This window comes from Necator americanus, chromosome III (assembly GCF_031761385.1).
Source record: "Necator americanus strain Aroian chromosome III, whole genome shotgun sequence".
Taxonomy (NCBI): Eukaryota; Metazoa; Nematoda; class Chromadorea; order Rhabditida; family Ancylostomatidae; genus Necator; species Necator americanus.
In genome coordinates this window covers 34847001-34870226 of record NC_087373.1, presented here as the reverse complement: position 1 = coordinate 34870226, position 23226 = coordinate 34847001, and the positions used below count along the sequence as shown (strand labels likewise).

The 23226-nt window shown below is 38.6% G+C and overlaps 1 protein-coding gene across 4 annotated transcripts; it reads left to right on the top strand.

The window, feature by feature from the left end:
• Nucleotides 1-2183: 2183 nt before the first annotated feature.
• Nucleotides 2184-14602, top strand: RB195_011946 (uncharacterized protein; the record flags this gene model as incomplete). Of its 4 annotated transcripts, XM_064193580.1 has the most annotated exons (14): nucleotides 2184-2190; nucleotides 2267-2314; nucleotides 2378-2417; nucleotides 9157-9328; nucleotides 11262-11375; nucleotides 11505-11600; nucleotides 11669-11795; nucleotides 11878-12018; nucleotides 12750-12838; nucleotides 12943-13032; nucleotides 13095-13217; nucleotides 13294-13373; nucleotides 13433-13549; nucleotides 14398-14602. In XM_064193580.1, the coding sequence occupies 14 exons, from the start codon at nucleotides 2184-2186 to the stop codon at nucleotides 14600-14602; spliced, it is 1449 nt and encodes a 482-aa protein (XP_064051160.1). The 4 variants fall into 4 exon arrangements, with proteins under 4 accessions (XP_064051160.1, XP_064051161.1, XP_064051162.1 ...); XM_064193577.1 differs by lacking the exons at nucleotides 2184-2190; nucleotides 2267-2314 and having other exon boundaries at nucleotides 2389-2417; XM_064193579.1 differs by lacking the exons at nucleotides 2184-2190; nucleotides 2267-2314; nucleotides 2378-2417 and adding an exon at nucleotides 5349-5476.
• Nucleotides 14603-23226: the final 8624 nt, after the last annotated feature.

The window sequence follows — 23226 nt, the reverse complement described above, 5'->3', positions numbered from 1 at the left end:
TCCTGCACTGGGCCTATCAGCTGTCCAGATGCACCTAAATCCACCAGAAGCGTAATATCCCACCGCCTCACGCGCATGATAAGAATAAAACTGCGCTGGCGAGCGAAAATCCACGGCGGATGGTTGGTACGTAAACACGTGATTTGACGTGCCAGTGCAGAATCGATCCGCCCTTCGACGCACGGTCCGGATCAGATCCGCAATCTCGTTTCTCGTGTTGCTTTCATTGTTGCTTCGATGGGTTGCTTCATAGTCGTTTAAATAGACTCTTAAGAAGTTTATTTTCTGGATCGAATGGTTATGGAGCTTCCCGGCAATTGCTTCAGGAGTTGTGTTTTCCATGAAAGTCCGAAATTTGATCTGATTTTGCTAGTGATGGATCCTAAGATAATTCTATCTCGTCGACGTGATTTTCTTCCATGTTCTTCTTCCGTTCATTATTCAGGATGTGTACGGTGATTTCCTCATTCAAAAACTCGTCTTCTAATAATATGCAGTGACAATAATATCTAGTGAAAAGTCTACTAATAATATGTTATAATGATAATTATATTTGACGTTTTAATTTAATTTTATAATATAATGACTTTATCAACATAAATCGAAAGTAAGTCAAGTGATACTTATTGATTGCCGTGGAGATACAAAGTTTTCATTAGGAATTAAAATCTGATTACTTAGCTAGATCATCGCAAGAACGCAAATCGCAAAGTCAAACAATATCCTGAAATTTTAAAGCGTTACTGCTTGGGAATTAAAACTCATTTAGGTCATTTTGAGTAAGAAAGTTTCTAGTTTGAGTAGGAATGCGATAAAACTGGAAGTAACCAGACCTCATGTTATTGTCTCAGAATGAAGAGTCAGCGATCAATGCCATGGTATTCTTGGGATGAAGGGATCAAATCGACTTTTTTTAAGTGATTTGCTTGACTTGTAGCCAACATTGGCAGAGAGGCCTCTCAGTGGCGTCCTTATTTCTGGAAGTAAATAATCAAATCCGTCGGGTCCCTAAGAACTAAGCATTAGTCTTAGAGGATCTATGACATACAAGCTAAAGTAGCTAAGAGAAAAAAAGTAAGGCAGAGTGTGGAGAAATGGGAGCGCCGCTGAGTGCCCTCTCCCCCCCCCCCCCCTCTTAACAACTATATTTTCCCCGCTTATTTCTCTACTAACCGCAAGCGCCGGCATTATCACCTTCGTCAGAGTCTGGAAAAAATCAAAGCCCTCAGGGATTTATCCTCTCCAACGCTTAATCGTCCTACAGAAAATACTCAAACTATAAGCAGACTCAAAGCCGAACCCGTCAGTTAGCGCTTACATCATGTGTGCTAAAACTGGTAACTTAGTAGACCGCTTCGTACCGCAACCATGAGTCACAAGGGTTTTGTGAGCGACGTAGCGACACGTCCCATAAATCAAAACATCAGGAGTTCTTCATGTGTGCTTGGTTCGTTTTTGAATGCAATGCACTCGTCCTTTCTGTCTAGTTTTGGAAAACACCAAAGGTGTTCTGGATAAGAGCTAAGTGTTCAAAGTGAACAGAAACAATGAGTGCAATGCGATCACAAACAAACTTTAACCAGATCAAGAACTCCGTAGTTTTTGTTTCGCGGGGCAGGCCGATGGGTTCCTTCTAGAAACCCTTGGGACTCACAGTTGTGATACATGGGGCCCTGTTACGTTACCAGATTCGGCAAATGAAGGAAGGACTAGCTGGTTTTGTTGTTCTTTGAGTCCGCAAACCATTTAAGTGTTTTCTGTGTGATGATGAGGCATTAGAGACGAGAAATCACTGTTGACTTTGATTTTCCCAGGCTCTGAAGGCGGGCGATAACGCCGGAACTTCAGCGGCTATTAAAGAAAGATCAATACAATCTTGGTCACAGCTGAAGCAAATCAATAAAAAAAGCTACGTATTCTACATGCAAAGATTCAAATATTGTCGAACATGGAGACGTTTCGATAAAATTAACCTTCTCATTCCAAAAATGTCGTGTTTTTTGTGTTATCCGTTCTGAATTTCATACAGCGTAGCTCCTCGAAACAGCTATTATTCCGAAAAATCTCTTATATGAAACGTAAACATGGTACAGTCTCTCGGAACATTGGTTTTTGGTCACGTTGACCTATTCATGTTTAAGATTAGAGTTTTTAAAAAATCGAATGTTTCCTTCCCAAAGCTGATGAAAAGTAAGTAATTCTGCGAAGCGAGTGGGTCATAAAAATTAGCAACATCTGTTCAAATTCCCATTGTGTCATTGTTCAGATTCACCGCTTCTGTTCAAATTTTGCGATGCTCACGAGAATTTCGCTGGTAATTTTTCTTTGACGTATTATATTATTATTATTACTATATTAATATTAGGACGTATTATAGAATTGGATATAATGACGTCATTTTCATCCGCTACTGTTAAGTGAGTATGGTTTCCAGTTAAATAGTTGTTGATTTACATTTGTCATATTAATACTGTATTTTGCGCTCAACTGAAGTTTGTATTCACGAAATGGATAAAACGTAGTTGGGAAGGGGGGAGGGGGGGAGTTCTTATTTTTGGAAGTAAAAAAAACAAATCAATCGGGGGCCTAAGGCCTAAGCATTAGTCTTAGAGTCTTTAGTCTCTCTCATGTAAGCTAAAGTCACTAAGAGAAAAAAAATAAGATAGAGCGTCTAGAAATAAGGGCGCCACTGAGTGCCCCCCCCCCCTTCCCTCCCTCCTTCCTCCAACTGCATTTTCCTCCACGAAATTAACTCAAGATTCTGATGTTCCTTCAAAAATGTTCACCCCACAATAGTACGCTCCTGATCGAAATCCAAAAAAAAAGATCCGGAAACAAAAATATGTGAAGTGATGTGGAGCTATTCAAGGTAAACGATCAGACACGATGTTTTACGGTTCGCACCAATATTGCAATGATTCACCCCTCTCCTACCTCTCACCTCGCGCAGAAATCGTTAGTCTCTTGCACATTGATTTTTTCGATTATTTGATCTATTTAAAGGCATCACCCCACGAATCTGAGGTGATGCAGATTTCAGGTGGAGTATTCGTATACAGGATGGGAGACTACGGAGAGGGGGGTGATTCCGTTCATTTCTTCCTAGTTGCCGTAAAAAACGACCCAGAAGATACGGCTTCAAGCGTTTTAGCGCACTATTTTCTACAGGGAGTTCGACTGGAGCGCGCCAGCCTTGTGCGGCGCCGCATCTTCCGGGCCGTTTTTTACGGCAATTAGGAAGAAATGAACGGAATCACCCCCCTCTCTGTAGTCTCCCATCCCGTATACGAATACTCCACCTGAAATCTGCACCACCTCAGATTCGTGGGGTGATGCCTTTAAAAGCTATCCGTTTTAAATACTGCTTTTAAGAAGTACTATATATTATATATTGATTATAGGCAACGAAAACAGTTGCTTTTAACTTTTGTCGACTTCGATCTCTTCACAAAAAGAAAAAAAAACCAAAAGCGTATTGTTCTTGCTCAGCAATTTGCTTCCTTGATAACGTTTGATTAGATTCGGTTGTTGTTTGATGCTTATCTACCAGAATTTGGGAATCTTTGCAGGAATGGTTTTGAAATTAATGAATTTTCTGAGTAAGGGATGCATATGATGTAGTCGAGTCAAAACGACCTGAAACTCGGTGCAGTTGCGTAAGCTGTCGCGCTCTAAGCGGCGCCCATGGTCTTACCGGTTGTGATCGTGGTGGGGCCTTCGTTAGTTCAACCGTATCGCCTCGAGCGCAGTCGCTTACGCAACTGCACCGAGTTCCAAGTCGTTTTGGCTCGACTGTATCACTTTCGATCCCATGATAATTGATTTTAGCGATTTTAACGTTGATAGCATGTGATGTCAACCACTATCTCAACTATTTTCACATTATAGCTTTAAACTTGCATTAGACATTGGAGTTGAATTAGAATAATCATCACTTATTTGTTTGCACACACGTAGTGCACTGTTTTTGCGGCTGTAAAGATATATCTAAGATGTTAAGGTTTAAGAAAAATCTCAAAGACATAACTTTCCGTTTGCTATTGCATTTGCTATAAAGAATCATGCTACATGATGTTGAGTGTTCATGTTTGCCTTCTGAGTGGTGTGTTAACACTTGAAGGTAAGGTTAAGAGATTCAGTTAACTAAGAACTAACGTACCAACCCATACCTTTGTCCGTCGTTGCCAAAAAACGGGAGGAGGTTGGGAAATTCTACTCAGATCTTATCCGCTAAGTTCAAAACCTTTCGATTCGTGCCCTGGGCCCATATAGTATGATCACGGATCTCGTTTTGCTTAGGAATGACGTGCCGGCATGTTATTTGCGTTTAGTTTCATGGGATGAAATGTATGTTACATGCGATCACTTGTGCTCTGTACATATTGTCGATAATCATTGCCGTTGATTTTATACAAGCAGCACAAATGCAAACATTGGAAGGCAACTCTTAGCTATTAATGGTTCATATATCCTCCAATGAGGTCCAAAATAGTTACACATAACGATTCGTTGACGTCCGCTTGTTTAGTGTATTTAGTGGTTCTGGATATGTAAACTAAGGCAGCACTATCATGAACCGAACATATAGTAGGATCAAAACGACATGAAGCACGGTGCAATTGCGTACGCGGCTTCTCTCGAGGCGGTACGGTGGAGCGTAGCGGTTAGGACCGTACTGGAACTCCACCTACGTTCCAACTGCTGCCTTCACCGCGTCGTTTCGACCGCGTACGCAAATGCACCATGCTTCATGCCGTTTCGGCCCAACTATATAGTCATTCAATGCGACCTAAAGCCGGGCGCAGTTACGTAATGGGCTGCGCTCGAAGCGGGAAAGTGGAGGTAGCGGCTGGGATCGAGGTAAGACCTTCACTCCGAGTGCAGCGACCTAGCTACCACCATCTATCGCTGCAGTCTGAGTGGAACTAGTGGTGATTCCTTTCGATCCCAATCGCTTCGCTGCTTCCACTGCATGGAAACCATGGACAACTAAAATGTTCACACAAGAAATTCTAGAATTCTGCAATCACGTGGTCGCCCTTTGATTGATGCAGCGTTTCACAAACATTGCTCTGACCTAATCGAACGCGCTTTGCGGACGTCCGAGCAAACATTTTCGGCCCCTACAGCAATGTCATAGAAATCACGGTATTTCCCATCAATATCCAAAAGCACTGCTGAAGTTTATGCTCAATCTTATGCAAAAGGGATGCATCACGGCTCTAAGAACTAGTTACTATGTTTTCTGAAATCTATCAGGAATTAGTGTCACGATAATCGGCAGAAAGTACTTATCGTCTTTTTTCAAAGCTAACCATCACACACTGGGTAACATTTGGTGCGATCAAATGACCCAGGATGTCTATCACTGCCGGCTGATAAGCGACTGCTTCTCGAGTCGATGTTGTTGCCCTTTTGAACCAAATATACCGCCACCAACAATCAATACGTACTCGACTTTCCCTCCTTCGAACACGTATGTTGTATTTGTCTGTCTCTCCGATGAGGTAATTTTAATTGGCGATTCTTCTTTCGCGTTCAGGATTCAATGAGAGCTTTGTTGTGCGTGACGGGTCGTGTAGAGATGTTAACGTTTTCGATATTCAAACGTACATTCGTATTCTCCAAAAAAAAGTAGTAAGCTGCCGTAGTGATAAAAATGTTTGTCGTTTGGGGCTGCTCGGCAGCAGTCGTTTGAAATTTGCTGTACAGAATTATTTGGAAAAGAGGTTTTTGAATCCCTTATTATTTTTGCGGTGTTTTTCAGAAAAGACAAAGAAAAAAAAACACTGGGACTACGACGTTCCCGTTCCTGAAGAATGCAGGATTGAGGCCTAATCCTGTGCGGGACGGCGGAGCGTAATGACTAGTATCTAAGGGGGGACCTTTGCTATAGGCACCATTCCTCGCTATGGCTCGCGTTGGTCCCACCTCGATCCTGACCGCTACGCTTCACGGCGCCGCTTCGAGCGCAGCCGCTTTTATGCAACTGTACCGTGCTTCATGTCGTTTTGACCCTACTGTACAATCCGAATATGGTTTAACAAAGACTAGGATCGAGAAAAGAACGAAATAACTACTAATCTCTTACAATACACCAGCGAAAAGGGATTCTGAAAATTGTTCTGAATAGGTCATAGTTTAATTTGCTCATCCAGTACGTCTAATTAAGAAATATTATGCCTTGCTCCGGTATTATTTGGTATATCGCCTAACAGTTGTGTATTCCGCATTCGTCCCATGACATTGTGACGGATACGCAATACATTACGAATATACATTACGGATATACATTATGAGAGAAAATATTTGTTATTATTTTATTATATTATACGGTACTGTACTGCTGTGTAGCTGAAAATATGTGGATGTACATTTTCTATCGTCCATTCATGAAGCACGTGTTTCCTGCTTGCAGTTTGTTCTGCTGAAAACAGAATCATGCAGTGAAATTGAGGGTTGAGAGCGTTCTTTTTAATTCCTCTCTTTAAAGTCGTCAAAAATCCCTCCTCAAGGATAATGACTCCTAATTATTTCTCTAAATTGAAGTTATTTTCTTCGTTTTCATGAATATTTGAAGGATTTATGATTAGCGCAGGGATTTATGATTAACGCAACGCTTTTGTATCGGGTCTTAAGAGAATTGATATGTTCCCTGAATGTTCCTATCACCGTAGGAATGCTGACATGTGTTTCTTCATCAGTGCATGCCTCCTACAGCTGCCGATTTCTTGTGTTGTCTTTCAGAAAAAAAGGTTCAAAATTCAGGTGCTACTGTACTTTGAATACTTCTGAGAACTTACTAAGGCATAGTCGTACTCTTTGATTCTTTGTGCCTCTCGATTCTTTGGATTCCTCTTCGGAATGCTCGCCGTTTCTTTATAGGGATCTTTGGAACTTTTCCATACAATTTTTAAAAAAATGTATGGAAAAGTTCCAAAGTTAAGCGGGTAAATTGTTGTTGAGGAGCACTTATTTTTTAAAGAAAATAATTAAATCAATCGGGGCACTAAGGTCTGAGCATTAGTTTTGGAGGGTTTATGATATGTAAACTAAAGTTACTAAGAGAAAAAAGTAAGTTAGAGGATTGTTAAATAAGGGCGCCACTGAGTCCCTCCCTCCCTTCCCCTCCCCCAAAACAAAAAAAAAAACCTAATTTGGGCTCCTCGTAGAGAAATTCGTGGCCGACGTCCATTCTCTGGAAGAGAATGAAAACTGATCTAAAGATATGTTATGTCTATTTCCACAAATAAATCGTATGTCTATGGACTCTCAGCAAAGTTATTGGATAATTTATCGTTCTTCACATCATTGTTGCCTCTAAGTCCTGTCTTAGTCGGTTACTTTGTCATCGTAATACCTACTGAAATGGCCGTAAATGTCGTAAACACAATTGGACGCACGTTCGCCTTTGCAACGAATGCCAACACATGGTTTTATGACCACCAGCTAACGTTCTTAAAGTCATGTACTCGGTGTAAGGTGTGTATTTTCAGTGTGAAGAGTATAAACAACAGTGGCAGTGATTTTTTCTCACGCGATTGCGACGTGCAACGGTTGAGAACATTCCAGAGAAGTCGACTGAGCTGCTCCAGAATTAGTTTAGGAACGATATGCAGTTCAATACAACAAATGAATTTTAATTAGGAATGATATGTAGTTCAATACAACAGATAAAGAAAAACACCGTATAAATATTTACCGAGACCCCAGCACTACTAGTTAGGTTCCTGAAATTTCTGGACGATGGGTGCAATGGATGCAATTTCGGACCGTTTCTACAGCAGTACACTGACGTAACATTGTTATGTTACGCTGTAGATCACAATATAGCGACATCCTAATTTCCTCTGATTTTTTTCCTTTTCACGAAAAAAAATCTTTGAAAATTTTTAAGAGAAATCATAAGAGAGCGAAGAATTTCCAACTATTGTTACAGCCTAGAGAGAAGTCTATATTTGTAGTTGATTTTATGAATGGGAGAGAGGGAGAAAGAGAGGAGAGGAAGAGAGAAATGACAGAATGAATCAAGTTAAAAGTCAATAATTGCTATTATTTGACTAGTACATCTTCAATGTTTTGTTCATCTTCTCGAATTTCGACCGCATATACCGTACACCTGCTGGATTACTATACTCCTTCAAACTGGAGACTACCTTTTAAAACTTGTAGTTGCTGCTTTCCTTTTTTCGATGATATTCATAGTCATATTTGTGTTTACTTGATTTACTCTTTCTTTGATTTGATTACTTTTGATGGAACTGTTTTAGTGAAATCTATCGTACTTCTAGATATCAGATTTTCATTTATAGAAACGTGGTTTTACGACTATTTCTTCTAAAACGTAACTGTAACAGAAGCGTAAAAATTTGACCTTCCTTGAATCTTGACATAAAGATTGCAAGTTTTCGGTAGTCGAATCACGAAATCAGTTAAGCGATTTTTTCATGCGAAGATCCGCTAATATTACGGCAACGCGGCTTCTTAGGTAAACACAACGATTTGGGCTTTCTTTTTTTTTTGTTTCGGGTTTGGATGTAGCATCTTAAGGAATGATGACTTGTTCTGGATGAAGCATTTGAGAGGATCAATTACAAATGATCTGACTTTTCAAAAAGTTTTCCGAAACGTTAGCCGTAATAAAGTTTTTTTTTTTCAAACAATCTTGGCTCTTGCTACAATATGACAATGCTACAATCGACAAGTTGTAGCTCTAACATAATTTTGTATTTTTGAGTTCCTAAACAAGTTCCTGGGCAGAAAAAAAAAGTCTCGATACCGTCGAAGGTTGTGTGTAAAGCATGAGATTAGTAGCACTTATCAGCCATTAACTCGGAACTGCCGATAACCAGCGTTGCTCATTTTTCGGCCTCTATTTCCGTTTTGAAGTTCCAGAATCAATACATATGTTTTTTGTACACGCTACGCAGTTATGGTGGCATCCTCGGGAATCATAGTTTCTTTATTGTTACTATAGATAATGAAATAAATCATTTTCTTGATTGTGACCGCTACTTTTTAAGCGAAAAGATGTTTGAAACGTACATTATAGCACGCGCTGCGCAAAACTCTATGAAGCAACCCTATACTTCATCTTTTTTTCATTTACCTTGACATTTCATTGTAATGTAACAGTCTACCGTCGACCTATTTCAGCGAGAAGGATGTGCCTGGATTAGGTGGTAGACGCGGCACTGCAGCAAAAATGAGTGGCCGTGCTCCGCTTCTCGGTGTTGAGGCGTCCGGACTTAGCAAAGATCGGCGCCGTTTTATTATTATCTCCATCTTTGACGCCACTCTCACTACGCTACTATGGCTGCTTTGTACTGTAAGTGATTTACTATGAATTAATAATTCGCATTCGCAATTTATTCTTTTTTTTTAGTTGAACAAGCTCATCGTTTCCGTTTCTTACGTTTCCAACTAACTTCACTTTTTTAGCATCTTTCGATAGTAAAAATAAGGTAAAATAAGTCAATGCTAGCATTTCTAACCAGAATAGTTTGTATAGTTTAGTGTTGTATCTGCAGATACTCCATTTTATGAACGGTAGGATTTTTGGAAAATCTGGGGAAGGAACATAAGAGATACAGTTAAGACGAACCTTGCTGCAACTGCGCAAAAAGTTGCGCTCGAAATGGGACCCTTGCTGGCTCCAATCGAACCTACTCATTTCTACAGTGTGGTTGGAGTTAGCGAGGGTCCTTCCTCAGCTGCACACGCAATTGCACCAGCTTTTGGGTCGTTTTGAACCGACTGGAATTCTTTTCCTCATAATAACTTCACTTAAAATTCAGTATTACGAATTTTGAAGAAGATCCTGGATCGATTCTTTTCACAGTTGTTTAAATACTTTATGTTGACACTGAGCACGGGGAAAAGGGAGTTGGAGAGGCTCATCCCAAAAAAGTGCTCTAATCGCCAAGAGTAAATCGCTAAGTAGGTTTCTCGAGGTCTGAGCCAGTAAACAGGGTTGGTTGATCTAGTTATTTCTTAGTTAGTTCTTATGGTCGGGTCTAAACGACATAAAACACGGTGTAGTTGCGTAAACGGCAGCTCTCGGTTCACCGCACCGCTTCGAGCGCAGTCGTTTACGCAACTATAGTTGGGTCAAAACGACATGAAACACGGACCGTTGCGTATGAGGCCGCGCTCGGAAGCGCTGTGGTGGAGACAGTGGTTGGAATCGAGGTGGGACCGTGGCGAACTGCAGAGGTAGGTGGCGGTAACGAGCATCCTCACACGATCCCAACCGCTACGCTCCACCGCTTCGCTTCGAGCGCAGCCGCTTGCGCAACTGTCCGTGCTCCATGTCGTTTTGACCCGACTATACAATGGCGTTTGCAAAATTCGAATTTCCAGCGCGCATCTTAACCGTCCACCTTCACATGCTTCATGACTTCACGTGGATTTTCTTTATTGGGGAGCCCTTTCCTTAGCAATCCACAATCACCAAACCATTCGTCAAATTCTTCCTTGGACTTCGATACAGACTCCGGTCACGTAGTAATCAGAGTGAAATCAAGAGGAGTCAGCAAGTTAGCAGCAACCATTTCTGCCATTACGCAAATGAACGATACCCATTCCCCGTTAATTCGGCCTTATATACAGCGATTTTCGAAAATATTTCGCGATCTACTTCAAGGCAACAGGAAGCCACGACGAATTTTGAACGATTTTTTCCGGGTGTTAAAAGCATCACCCCACGAATCTGATGTGGTACGGATTTCAACAGTAAAAAACGGCCAGGAAGATACGGCTTCGAGCGTTTCGGCGTGCTATTTCCTACAACGAGTTCGATTTGAGCGCGCCAGCCTTGTGCACGCGCCGCATCTTCCGAGACGTTGTTTACGGCAATTAGGAAGAAATGGACGGAATCAGCCACCTCTCCATAACCTACTATTCCGTACTATAAGAATACTCCACCTGAAATCCGTACCACCTCAGATTCGTGGGGTGATGCCTTTAAGCTTCCAGACAGATGTTTAGAAAGCCATCACAGCGAATGTTGACAAAAAAAATGATAATTGACCAATTAAGGAATTATTCTAGTTGACGTAATTACTAAATCAAAGAACCTTTTTAGTGGCTAGAACCTCAAAAAACGTGCTTTGGTAGCGATTAGAGTGCTTTTTGCGGTGCCCTCTCTCCATCTCACTTTTCGCCACGAGACTCCATTGTATGATAGCGTATCAATCAGATTCGCCACCTCAAGAAGAGGAGGGGTTGAAAAGAAAGTATCTTATTGGTCTTAATTTTAGGTAACCAAAGGTGATGACTGGTCGAAAGTGTTCCTTCAAGAAATCAACCTCTTTGATGCACATTTTATGAGCATATCATTGTTTGACATAGTTTTATGCGCACTTGTACGTATGGTGAGTTCTATTTTATTTCCACGCAGTGTCTTTTTTTCCGTTAGTGCCGAAAATAATTTAATGGTTGCTCGTTTCCTTCAAGAGCTGCCACGTTTGAATTTTTTCTTTTTACCAACGTGGCTTCTTAAGGTTGTGCTTCTTCTATTCTATGCTGTTTTTGTTGTTCGACATTGGTTGCCAGTTGCCATCACAACTTCACTTTCGACTGTGTATATGGTCATTAAGGTACGTATTTATGGTCGTTGTGCACTTTTGCCTTTTTGCCGATTTTCTAAACGATTGTGTTTTTGCAGATTTTATTTTTCTTTTCTCATAAACAAGGTGGTTTACCACAATATTTGCTGGTATTAGCTTCTTTTTCCATTGCATGGTTCGAACTCTGGCTAATGCCTTTCAAAGTTTTGCCAGGGGAACGACGATGTGGGTTTTATCTGCTTATTCAATTAGGCGACTCGCCTTCCGAGATGTTATGCGTTAGTATTTATTGAGATGTCGTTTCCAGGCGAACATAGTGAGTCGTTCCATGATGATTTATCCGTCTCAGTTCGTGGCAACTCACTCAGAGAAACACGTCAGAATCACGCCGCAGCTTCACGATATATCTCAGAGGATGAGTTTCGGAGCGCTATGGAGTTTTCCTCAGGTGAGTTTCTGAGAATTCGCTTGTTGAATCAGTTTTATCACCTCATTTCCTAATCTGTAGAATATCTAAGCTGTATTTACGTCGTACTGCTTCCAATGAAAGATTTTTTCAGCAAAGATAATTCACGGATTTTGAAAAACATTTCTAAAAGCTTGTCTTTCAAGATTTTCTGTTTTAAAGAGTTCTTTGCTTTGAAATTCTCAATATCATGAATCTTTCCAATACTTTACAATTTCGTTTATATCCTTACGAAAAAGTAGATATTCCTTTGCAACTTCTTCATTCCAAGATTCAACGTGAATCATCGATATTTCCGAATTTACATCACCTACACATCTGTTTTTCTGTAAGGCTGCAAATTTACGTTAATTTTTGTGGATTAATTGGACAGTTTGTCTTCTCGAAGTCTTTTACCAAGGAAAAATGATTGCATTAACCAGTCCTCTGAAATGAGAGAGAAATTATGCTGGTTGTTTTGTTTTCTCATCGCTCGACTCTGTAAACTTTATAAGCCAATTCTTTGTGGGTGTTTTCACTTTAGTCTGCGCTCCTGGTATTCGATACAGTTTCTTTTTTGCGAGTAAACATGAATATTATCATAAATACATATCACGAATTTTAATACATATTCACAACATGGATACTACAACTCACCTGCAACTTGGATTCCGCATTTGTTCCGATTCTATTGTTTCCGCATATCCTATTCTGACTTTCACCTTCCGTTCCAGAAGATGAAACATTCCGTAACTTCGGGAATGGTCCGCTTCGATTGAGAGGCAGCCATATCTCTTCTGAATTACGAGAAAAATACGAGAAGGTGAGATGCTTTGGTTACTTTGGGTGACTTTTTATGCTATATTATATTATTACATTTTTATGTTATATTATTATACTATTTCCTCGTAATCTCGAACGTTCCAGGCTTTGAAAGACGCTTCCGAGAAGGTCGATACTCAACTACGACATGCACGATTAGGAGAATGGAAAGCGTTGAAACTGAAAGATCCTATGGTTCGGTGTACTAGACTTGTTATCCTAAAGAAGTTTTTTTTTTTCTAAAAACTCCCATATAGGTATTACAAGCTCCTGATTCGACGTACTTCATCCGAGCGGAGTTTTCTTGCACCCCTCAAGTATTGTTTGACGCAGCATGGAAGGACGTTCTTCGGTGGAACACACAGTTGGTTGAAGCAAGGGTGAGTTCGAAACCATTTTGAAGCCTCCTCGAACGTTTTACATCACATTTATGTGATTTTATTAACTTTGCTTCAGATCATTGCCACCCTTGACTCCGTCACTGATTTGTACTACTCAATGACCGCACCAGCACTAAAGGGTTACGTTGCTTCACGGTAAGAATATGGCACTTTCTTAGATGAAACCCGAAAAGTTTACATTTTTATTTTTTTAGTGATTTCTTCGATGTACGTCGTATACATTTCGATTCTACCATACAAACCTACTCTGGTATATTTGTATCCGTCGAATCACCCGCATGTCCTGTACATGCGAACAAGAAAATTATCAGGTAATTGTAGTTTGGGTGCAATTTTCCTCCTTTTTACACCTGTAAGTTTGAAGATAGCATTTGAGGGATTTGACGGTGTTGGGAGCTCAATTCCCCCTAATTTTCACGCTCATACTAGTAATCTACACTTCGAAACCTATATTTTCTATGAAAGATCCCAACATCGTCAATTTCACGATATGCTGCTTTTAACGCTTCAACGGAGACGCTTTTTCTAGATGAGAAAATGCTGAATTTCTGTTCGTGTTCTTTTTTTATTTTTTTCGAATTTTTACAAAAACTAAGCCGAAACTAACTAAACTAATAAGTCACTAAACGTTTACCAAATTTATGCTGTATAGTCTGAAGCTGTGAAGTTGACAAGAAAAGTACACGCTTTTTTTTGTCCTAAGTGTTATTGACTCGTACGAAGTTCTTATTAGGATTATCTCCACAGATTTTTTTTGCAAATTGCTATCCACGAACAAGTGTAGATTAGGGTAAGCGGGATTTATACCTGCCTTTTTTGTACCTTTTTTCTTTGTACTTTTTTTTCTTTTACTACATCCTCTTTGCATTTATTGTAGTGTGTTTTGCCCTAGTTTTTAGAAAATTTGTTACTATTTTACTGTTACTATTTTTTCTTCTCAAAGAATTCTAACTCTGCGATTATGTACGGAGAGATGACGAGAAAGATTTTGATGTTTACCTCTTACATTTTTGCATTATTTACCTGTTACTTACCTCTTTGCCATTTTCTAATAAAAAAAAGAGATTAAGGTGACGACTAACTGTCTTGTATAATTTTTGCACATAATTCCTTTTCATAGTTTTTGAGAAGACCGTAATCACATGTTCTGTTATCGCAGAGGCTCGAACGGTCCCAGTTGTATACGTGCAGTCGGCGACGTGACATCAGGACACTCCTACCTGGAATGGATTATGCGAACAGATTTAAAAGGTGGTCTACCGAAACGACTTATTCAATCCACAATGCTAACTTATTTTATTGAACATATAACTCGTCTACGAGAATATATTAATAGGCAGTCTTTGACGAATGTATCTGTCTAATTAAATTAGGCATGATGTTTTCTTTTTTTCAAAAAAGAATATAATGTGCAATCCAAATGCTAGTATGTGTTTAAAAATGTGAACAGTTTTATACAGTATTCTGTGAAAAAGTGTATCATTGTTATTTTCATTGTTTTCGTTGCATATGATTCGAAATCGTACTGTATAAGAAAGCATAGCCCACACTTTGTTTAACGGGTTCAAATTTATTTATGGCAATCTGTAATTGTCTATTCGCATACGATACTTATCTGTATTCATTATAGTCTAATCAATTAATCGATACATTTAATCATTGAAAACATTTATGTTGCTGTTCACTTGTAGTTTAGTGTTCGTTCGATGTAATTAAATTTTGACAAAAATTTTCTTCTTTTTTTTTCATTATTTAGTATTTTATGGTTTCTCTTACTCCTCCTCTACTAATCGGGTTTGAGGTGAATGGTCGTAAATAGATGGTCGTTTCTATATGCGCACACAACATTTTGTGGATTTCTTCCTTTTTTAGAAATCCACCATTTGATGTTTTAATGTTTGTCATATATTGAAAGAAGTTCAGTTAGCCGAGAAAAGAGTCCATTAGAAAGAAATTCACTGGAATCAATGTGAAATTTGAATTGTATTCTGGTGATTTTTTTCACAGGCAGAAGATTTGAGTTGTGTCAAGTGAGTGAATCAAATAAATTGGTTTTGATCCTTTGAAGCTCTTTTTTCTTCTTGTCATATAGCCTTGAGTGGTGTTCTCCAGGCGTACAGTCGTTGTTTGGTAAAAAGTTTATATTAAGTGAAGTAAAAAGTTCTTTAGTTTTTTTCGCTTTATTTCAACGATGAAATTAACATGGGACTTCGGAACAATTGATTTAGATCAAATGTACGCCGTTTTTTTCGACAAGTTTCGTCCATTTTGAAGCCAATTTCATAATTCCGCGGTTGAAGAAGTTGTCGTCCTTACTGGCAAAAAAAAACTTGGCCACTTCATTTTCACAAACCTCTCTTGAGGAGAGTTTTGTACCATCGAGAAAATTTTGCGGATACTTGAAAAGGTGATAGTCACTTGGTGCCAGGTCTGGACTAAACAGCGGGTGCGGAAGAACCATCCATCCGAGCTCTTGGAGCTTCTGACGCCTCGTTAAAGGCATCACCCCACGAATCTGAGGTGGTGCAGATTTCAGGTTGAGTATTCGTATACAGGATTGGAGACTACAGAGAGGAGGGTGATTCCGTCCATTTCTTCCTAATTGCCGTAAAAAAACGGCCCGGAAGATACGGCTTCATTCGTTTTGGCGCACCATTTTGTACAAGGGGTTCGATTGGAGCGCGCCAGTCTTGTGCGGCGCCGCATCTTCCAGCCGCTTTTTACGGCAATTAGCAAGAAATGGACGGAATCACCTCTCTCTCCGCAGTCTCCCATCTCGTATACGAATAGTCCACCTGAAATCTGCACCACCTCAGATTCGTGGGGTGATGCCTTTAAGGATCTGTGCGGCCTGGAGTTATCCTGATGGGACCTAACATCTTTCCTATTGGCGAATCCTGGCCGCTTCTGGTCGATTACCTGATTCATTCTGGTCAGATGTTGACAGTAGAGGTCCGACTTTAGTGTTTGGCCGAATGGGAGGGGCTCATAGTGGATGATTTCCCCCCAATCCCACCAAGCACACGGGAAAATCTTCCCGGTCGTTATTGCGGGCTTGGAGACGCCTGGAAAATGATAATTTTCGGTTTTTGTTTCCGGATGTGATCCATTTTTTTATCGCCACTCATTATTCGTTTTAAAGATGGATCGATTTCGTTGAGTTTCAGGAAAAAAAAGTTTTTTTTTTCGCGTCAATTCGTGTAGCTCCCATACTTCGAGGTTCTTCTTGAGACAAGCCTTATACAAGTGGTTCGAAACGGTTTTTTGGGTGATTTTCAGTTCCTGAGCAATGGAATACGTCCTCAAATGGCGGTTCGACTTTACGATTTCCATGATTTATCGAAATTTTCGACGATTGGCCTATCAGAACGTGCTTCATCTTCGACGTCCATATTACGGGAAAGAAATCGTTGAAACCACCACTTTACAGTTGCATTCGGTACTGTATTAGGCCCATAAACGGCACAATTTTTTGACCGCTCACTACCTCTTTTCGCCTTTGTCGTAGTGGTACTGAAGAATGTATCGAATCTTCTCTTTTTCTACCTCCATTTTTGGAACGCTTCAACACGTAACTGGCTCCACTAAACACAAGACCGAGAAAGAATTTTTTTCGAAGCCTAATGTCAGCTTAAAATTGCCGTATATTATGACCCGGTGTGGTGTTTACTTCGTCAGATATGCCTCACTAAAGACATCCAGCAAAAACGCGCAGAACTTTTTATTTCACCTACTATAATCAGGATAGCAAAGAGCATAGTCTTTATGGATTATCTCATACGACCAAGGCACCGATCAAAGAGTTAAGTGTCACTTTGACCGGGGGCCTTTTTTGACAGAAAACCTCCTGTCAGCCACCAGCCACTGAAAATGGAGGTTTTCTGTTGAGGGCAGCGTATCACGAAGCTGACATAGTTGGGTAGCCTGGGGGAATAGTAGAGTTCGGGTGTAGATTGCGAGTATGAGTTTGGCCCCACTGAATTCCCGTCCTGAAGAACGCGGTGGGACAAACTGCGTTTGTCCCTACGGGGTGCACGAAAATGCTCCACCCTTACGGTCGCGCAGCGTCCACAAGCGAGAGGTCGAAAATAAATGAGGTTTCTCAACAGCTTATTCAAGCAAATAAAAAAAAATAGGCTGATGACGGCACTAGAGGTGGCGCGTTCTAACGTACTTCGTGAGAACAAACGCCGTTCCCAAGCCGTTTGTCAGCACGATTAGGTGGAATTGAGTGTGACCACTCTCATACTCGTAATCTTCACCTCGAACCCTATATTTTCCCATGGGTCTCCCAACTATGTCAGTTTCGTGATACGCTGCATTTAAAAAAGTCCATAGAATGTGAGAATTTCCATATTATTGCACTCTACTGGTGTAGAGGGTGGGCGTGGTGCAGTCGGTTAGAGGTTTGGTTGTGACTGCATGATTGATGGTTCGGAACCGCACTAGTGCCAACCAAGCCTCTCATTCCTCCGGAAACGCTAAATTGACACCAGACTTGTCTACGAGGATAAAAACATTGACTTGACTCATCGGTTGCCCCCCGTGAGTCATTTTTTTTTTTTTTTTTTTTTTTTTTTTTTTTTTTTTTTTTTTTTTTTTTTTTTAAAAATTTTTTTTTTTTTTGTGTTATATATATTGTATAGGTCAGCAGGTGGCGTTCATAGAATCACAACGATTCTGAATTGTGGTCGACCGCGTTGGCGCGTCCCAAGCGGATTGATACACCAAAGACAGGTGGAAATTTCTTCAAAATTAACTCTGCTAATCACTAACTAATAGTACATGAAAAAAAAAAAAGAAAACACGGAGATGAATCAATTAACACTTCTAAATCTGCAACATCCTAAACGGGTTGATGCGCCAGAGAATTCCAATGAATTTTTACTGGTGTAGTAGATAAATAAATAACTCTTTTTTTTCGGGATTGCAATGGTTGACTAGTTGGTCAAAGGCATAATGTCTCGAGGTACGCATGGTTTGTAGGAGGTTTTGGTTTCCCTCTCATTCCCTCCAAAAAAACTCCGTATCACTCAATTCATTAGTCTTTTGCAGTTTCTGTATCCTCGGTCTAGTCCCGCGTATTCAAATTACATTGAATTCGTCGATTCGGAGGACGGGTCAGGATCACCTGTCTCGGCTGATTTCTTGTCATCGCACATCATTCATCTTGCCGACGGTTGGAAAACGGCGTCACTCCTGACCGCAATTCACCTTTACGCTCGGACTACGCGCGCTGCGCTCACCGCACAACGCGCAACAAGCCGTAGATTTCGAGCGTTTTCATCGCTCGCATCAAGCGAGATATATGCAAATCGGGATATATGCGCGGGAATCGTTACGGATGATATACGGCTGAGTCCACTTTCGTTCACGGAACTATAACAGGGAGGATAAGGAGGTGCGTGCGGTTGGTGAGAATAGAAATCATTTCGATAGCGGGTACGCGGTGACTTACCGTATCTCTTTGTTGATGTTTTTGTTCCGAAGTTTTACTAGCGACCGAAGGAACGGTTTTGTACATAACCGAAAAAAAATCGGAAAAGTTGGATTGGATGCAGGAGAAATTCTGCTAGTAAGACAGTAATATTTTATCTAAGCAATACGGATGCGGAGTGGTGAATCCAGTTTATCCAATTGATTCAATTTAATTTAATTTAGTTTAACAATTTAATCCAAGTGATCTATTATCAATTATCATTTATAGTTGTTATTTTATTTATAATTATCGAGCAAGGATGGACAAATCCAGAAATTGCAGTCGTAGAGCTAATAGCGACCATATTCTAAAGGAATATACGGTGCGCATGCGACTAAACCTGAGTGGAACTTCGTCCACATACCAAAATTCCCTTAAAATCAGGAAACGTTTTGTGTAACGGAAACGAATCGGAAGCTGGATGTATAGGCAGTACTGTAGTAGTACAGTAGTAGAGCCTGGAAGTTAGAAGTAAAAAATGAGTTTTTTTTTTCGAATGAGAAATACCACGTTTAATTGGATTTTTTCAAAAATGCAAAGAAAATCTTTTAAGTTGGTTAATGGATAGGAAAAAAGGAACGGATTGGAAATACTGCTATTTATCGTGTATGGAACAAAAATCTCGCGGCGAGTGGGTCTATGATTTGATCCCAATCGATTCGGTCGATCGCGTATGCATTTTATAGGTACTTTTTGCCCTGAAGCAAAAAATCGCACCCAATGTGTAGGGAGATGAACAAAATTTCAACAGCGAATCATTCCGTTCTCTCCTCTCCTGTTCTTCTTTCTCTTTCTCTTTCTCTTCCTCCTCCTTCTCCATTCACAGAACAGCAAGTTCTGAATCAAATACTTTTTAATTACAAATTACAGGATTTGAAACAGAGAACCAATTCGTATCGAAATCGATTTACTGTTATATGTACTGTGATGGCCGGATGTGATTATTTTGTAGAAATCAGACAAAACGAAAACATTTCTTTACTCTAAAAATATTTTTCCTCTTGTTATTAACGACGTTCTTCATCTTTCTTTGTTGACTTTCTCACTAAGCAAAAAGGAGATTTTGAATGTAAACAAATGATAAATTTATACAAATAATCTAGAATTTAGAATATCTAGATTAATCTAGATATCTAGACTAGATAAATTTAGAATAGAAGAGAATATGAATAGAATATATATTAGAATAATCTAGAATAATTCGTGGTGATTAACAGTGAAAATAAAAAAGTTCAGAAATTTTGAGCAATTAGATCAGATTCGCATTTTGCATTCATAGGATTTGTTTATTTATTATATTTAATTATCTATTTATATTTGTATATTCATCTATTTACCACTTTTATTTTTTTTTGTATCATTGCATTACATATATATTTTTAAATTTTACTTATATATATTTTTTGTTTTTTTTTTATATTTATTTCTTATATCCACTTCAGGGAAGGTGTCAAGAGTAGCGAAGGAAGAATTTGAACAAAATTTTTCCAATTTTTGCTAGAAGGTCCCAGTTTATGCCTGGAATTTGGTTTAAACGATGATTTGGTGCCGAATAAGAAGCGATTTCAAATCAGCTTGAGACGGTAGTCTCGAATCCTTCATTTCGTCCTTCCTAATCATCTTTTCATTATGCATCCGTTGCTGCACTTCGACGACGACGTTGCTTAATGTGATATCAGGATTATTTAAGCCTAACGCACCGGACGGTCCCATTAATCCGGTTCGAAATTTTTACGCGCGCTACCGCATTTCCGTAACAACGTGCGAGATTTTCTCCGCCGCTATTTCTCTAATGAGTGATAGAATGTTTGGGAAAAAAATGTACATGCGACAAAATTCCCAAGAAAGGCTACGGGTTTTTTTTTGCTACAGTTTCATTTAGAAACAACGTACAAGAGTCACCGGTTCGAGGCGTGGGTGGCTACCAAAAAAAGAAAAAGTCGGTTGTTTTCTTGAAAACTCTCTAAAACTGCGTCTTGCGTGCTACCACGGCGATTTTTTTCCCAAGGCCCCTGAAAACGTGTCTTAGAAGAAAATTCTTCTGAAAAAACGAAATATTTCTGCGAATTGCACTATTCTGCAAAATTATCGGGTCGCATCGTAACATTCGGTGCGTAGAATTCGGTGATTCATTGACATCGGATCATTTATTGTTCACTATTTATTTATTTATTTTTATTGGTCCGCATTGCAAAAACAGCGATGACATTTATTATTTTATGAATGTTATTTTTTTTCTAGTCCGTCCTCTAGGATGTCCTGAAATGTCGGAATAAATCCTTGTCCTCTGTTTACATTACTAATAACAGTAGGAAAAAATGAAGGCTGTGTGTGTTTTAGTCCAATTTTTTATTTCCTAAAAATAAGAAGTTCAGTTGTCCTTTTTTCCCTTGTTATTTATTTATTTATAAGGTTTACAGGTTATAGGACAGAGATCGACTCTGACATTTCAGGTCAACCTTGAGGATTAACTAAAAGAAAATAATTTTTTTTTTCAATTTTTGGCGTACATTACTTTATCATTTTATTTTCTGGCAAAAGTTAATATCATTTTGCATTTTTTCGTTAGTATAAATTGTAATTTTTATGATTTGCACGTAAATAATTTTATTACAATTATATTTTTGCATTTTTTCTCAGGAGGTTTATTTGGGAATTCAAGTAGGCGTTTTTTTTTCTGGAGATTTTTTTCTTTCAGCAGCGGATCTGTTGCAGAGACGGTTTGCAACACACGGATAAAGAGCCAGAACCAGATGATTGAGGTAACTGCGTGTGGAGGAGAATCAATCGCTTAATTCGCTACGGTTTCATTCGTCGGGCGCCGTTGAGGGTCGGCCGGTTCGCATGTCGCTTTCTTTTAGCGAAAATGTTGTGCACGTAAGGAAAATTCGCACTGTTTTCCCCTTCGAACACTAGTTTTCATCGAATTTTGACGGGAATTTTGCGTAAAATCATCTGATAGAATAATTTCTAACGTAAACATGATAATTCGGCAGCAAATCACGTGAGAAAAAGTTTCCACACTGATCATTATTATACTTATTACTTATACTATATTATATTTATACCACTCCTCATGTTTTGAAGGGCCAGCCTTGTTGTGTAAGATTCAGGCGAAATTCTAGTGAGCTCTGTTCCATCTTGTTTTTTGTTTTATGGCACACCTGCAGGTGTTTTCAATAAATAAATAAATAAATAAATGAAATATTAATGAAATCGAAACAGTAGGATAGAAAAATAGAAATAGAAATAATAGTAGAATACATTGCTTTAAAATAAATTTCAAATGACCATGAATGGTACACAGATGACAAATCAATAACGGATATTATTAGAAATGACCGTAATATAATAACTCTTTCATTAATAAGATCAAATCATTGTTCATTAAATAAAGAAAATAATAGTCAGAATATCAAATTAAAAACAATTATGACAATAAGTAGAATAAACTAAAAAATAATAAGATAAACCAAAAAGAATGAAATAAACAATAATATTCTGATAAAAATGATCGTGATATAACTAATATTTCTTCTAATACATCTATACTCTTCTATACACTAAAACATCATCAAATCTAAAAAAGATACTAGTTAGAATTTCAAATCAATAACAGTAATAATAGTGATAATAATAAAAGTGAACTAAAAATAATACGATAAAATAAAATGAAAAACTAAAATAAACAATGAAATATTATCAGAAATAATCGTAACGTAATCAATTTTCCATCGGTAAAATCAGGGAATTAGTTAAATTAAGTTATTAAATTTGAAAAATAATACTCAGAATTTGAAATCAATAACATATATTATTAGAAAGAAAACACAACTGTGATATGCTTAATAATCCATTAATCAGCTCCTAAACTTCAACAAAAATAATGCAATTTATAAAATTTAATTGAATACTGATATATTTTTAAAAGTGAACTAAAAATAATACGATAAAATAAACTGAAAAAGGAAAATAAACAATAAAACATTGTCAGAAATAATCGTAATGTAATCAATTTTGCATTTGTAAAATATTATAAATATAATATAATACAATAATATAATAATATAAAATATATATAAAACATACAAATTTCACGAATTTCACGAAACCTAATTGGGTATTGATTAAATTATTAGTGATAATATTGATATATTACATGAATTGAATGGATATGATGGATCTTACACATCCAGAAACCGTGGCACCGGTTTCTGCTAGAAGAAATATGCTGGTCGTGTTAAGTTCGTGGTTTCTCATCATCATTAGCCGCTAAGCAAATCATAAAACTCCACGAAAACATAAACGAAAAAAGATAACGAGAATCCTTATAAAAAAAAAGATAAACGTTATGTAATGAAATAAAAAGTGAATACGAGTCCTAAGAAAATGATTCGAATGAGAGGAGTCGAATCGCCGCCACACTGAACGGTCAGGGAAAAAACCACTATCACCACATAGAATGGTGATTCCAGCTGTAGTTTCAAATTTCACGAACTGCGAATGCGT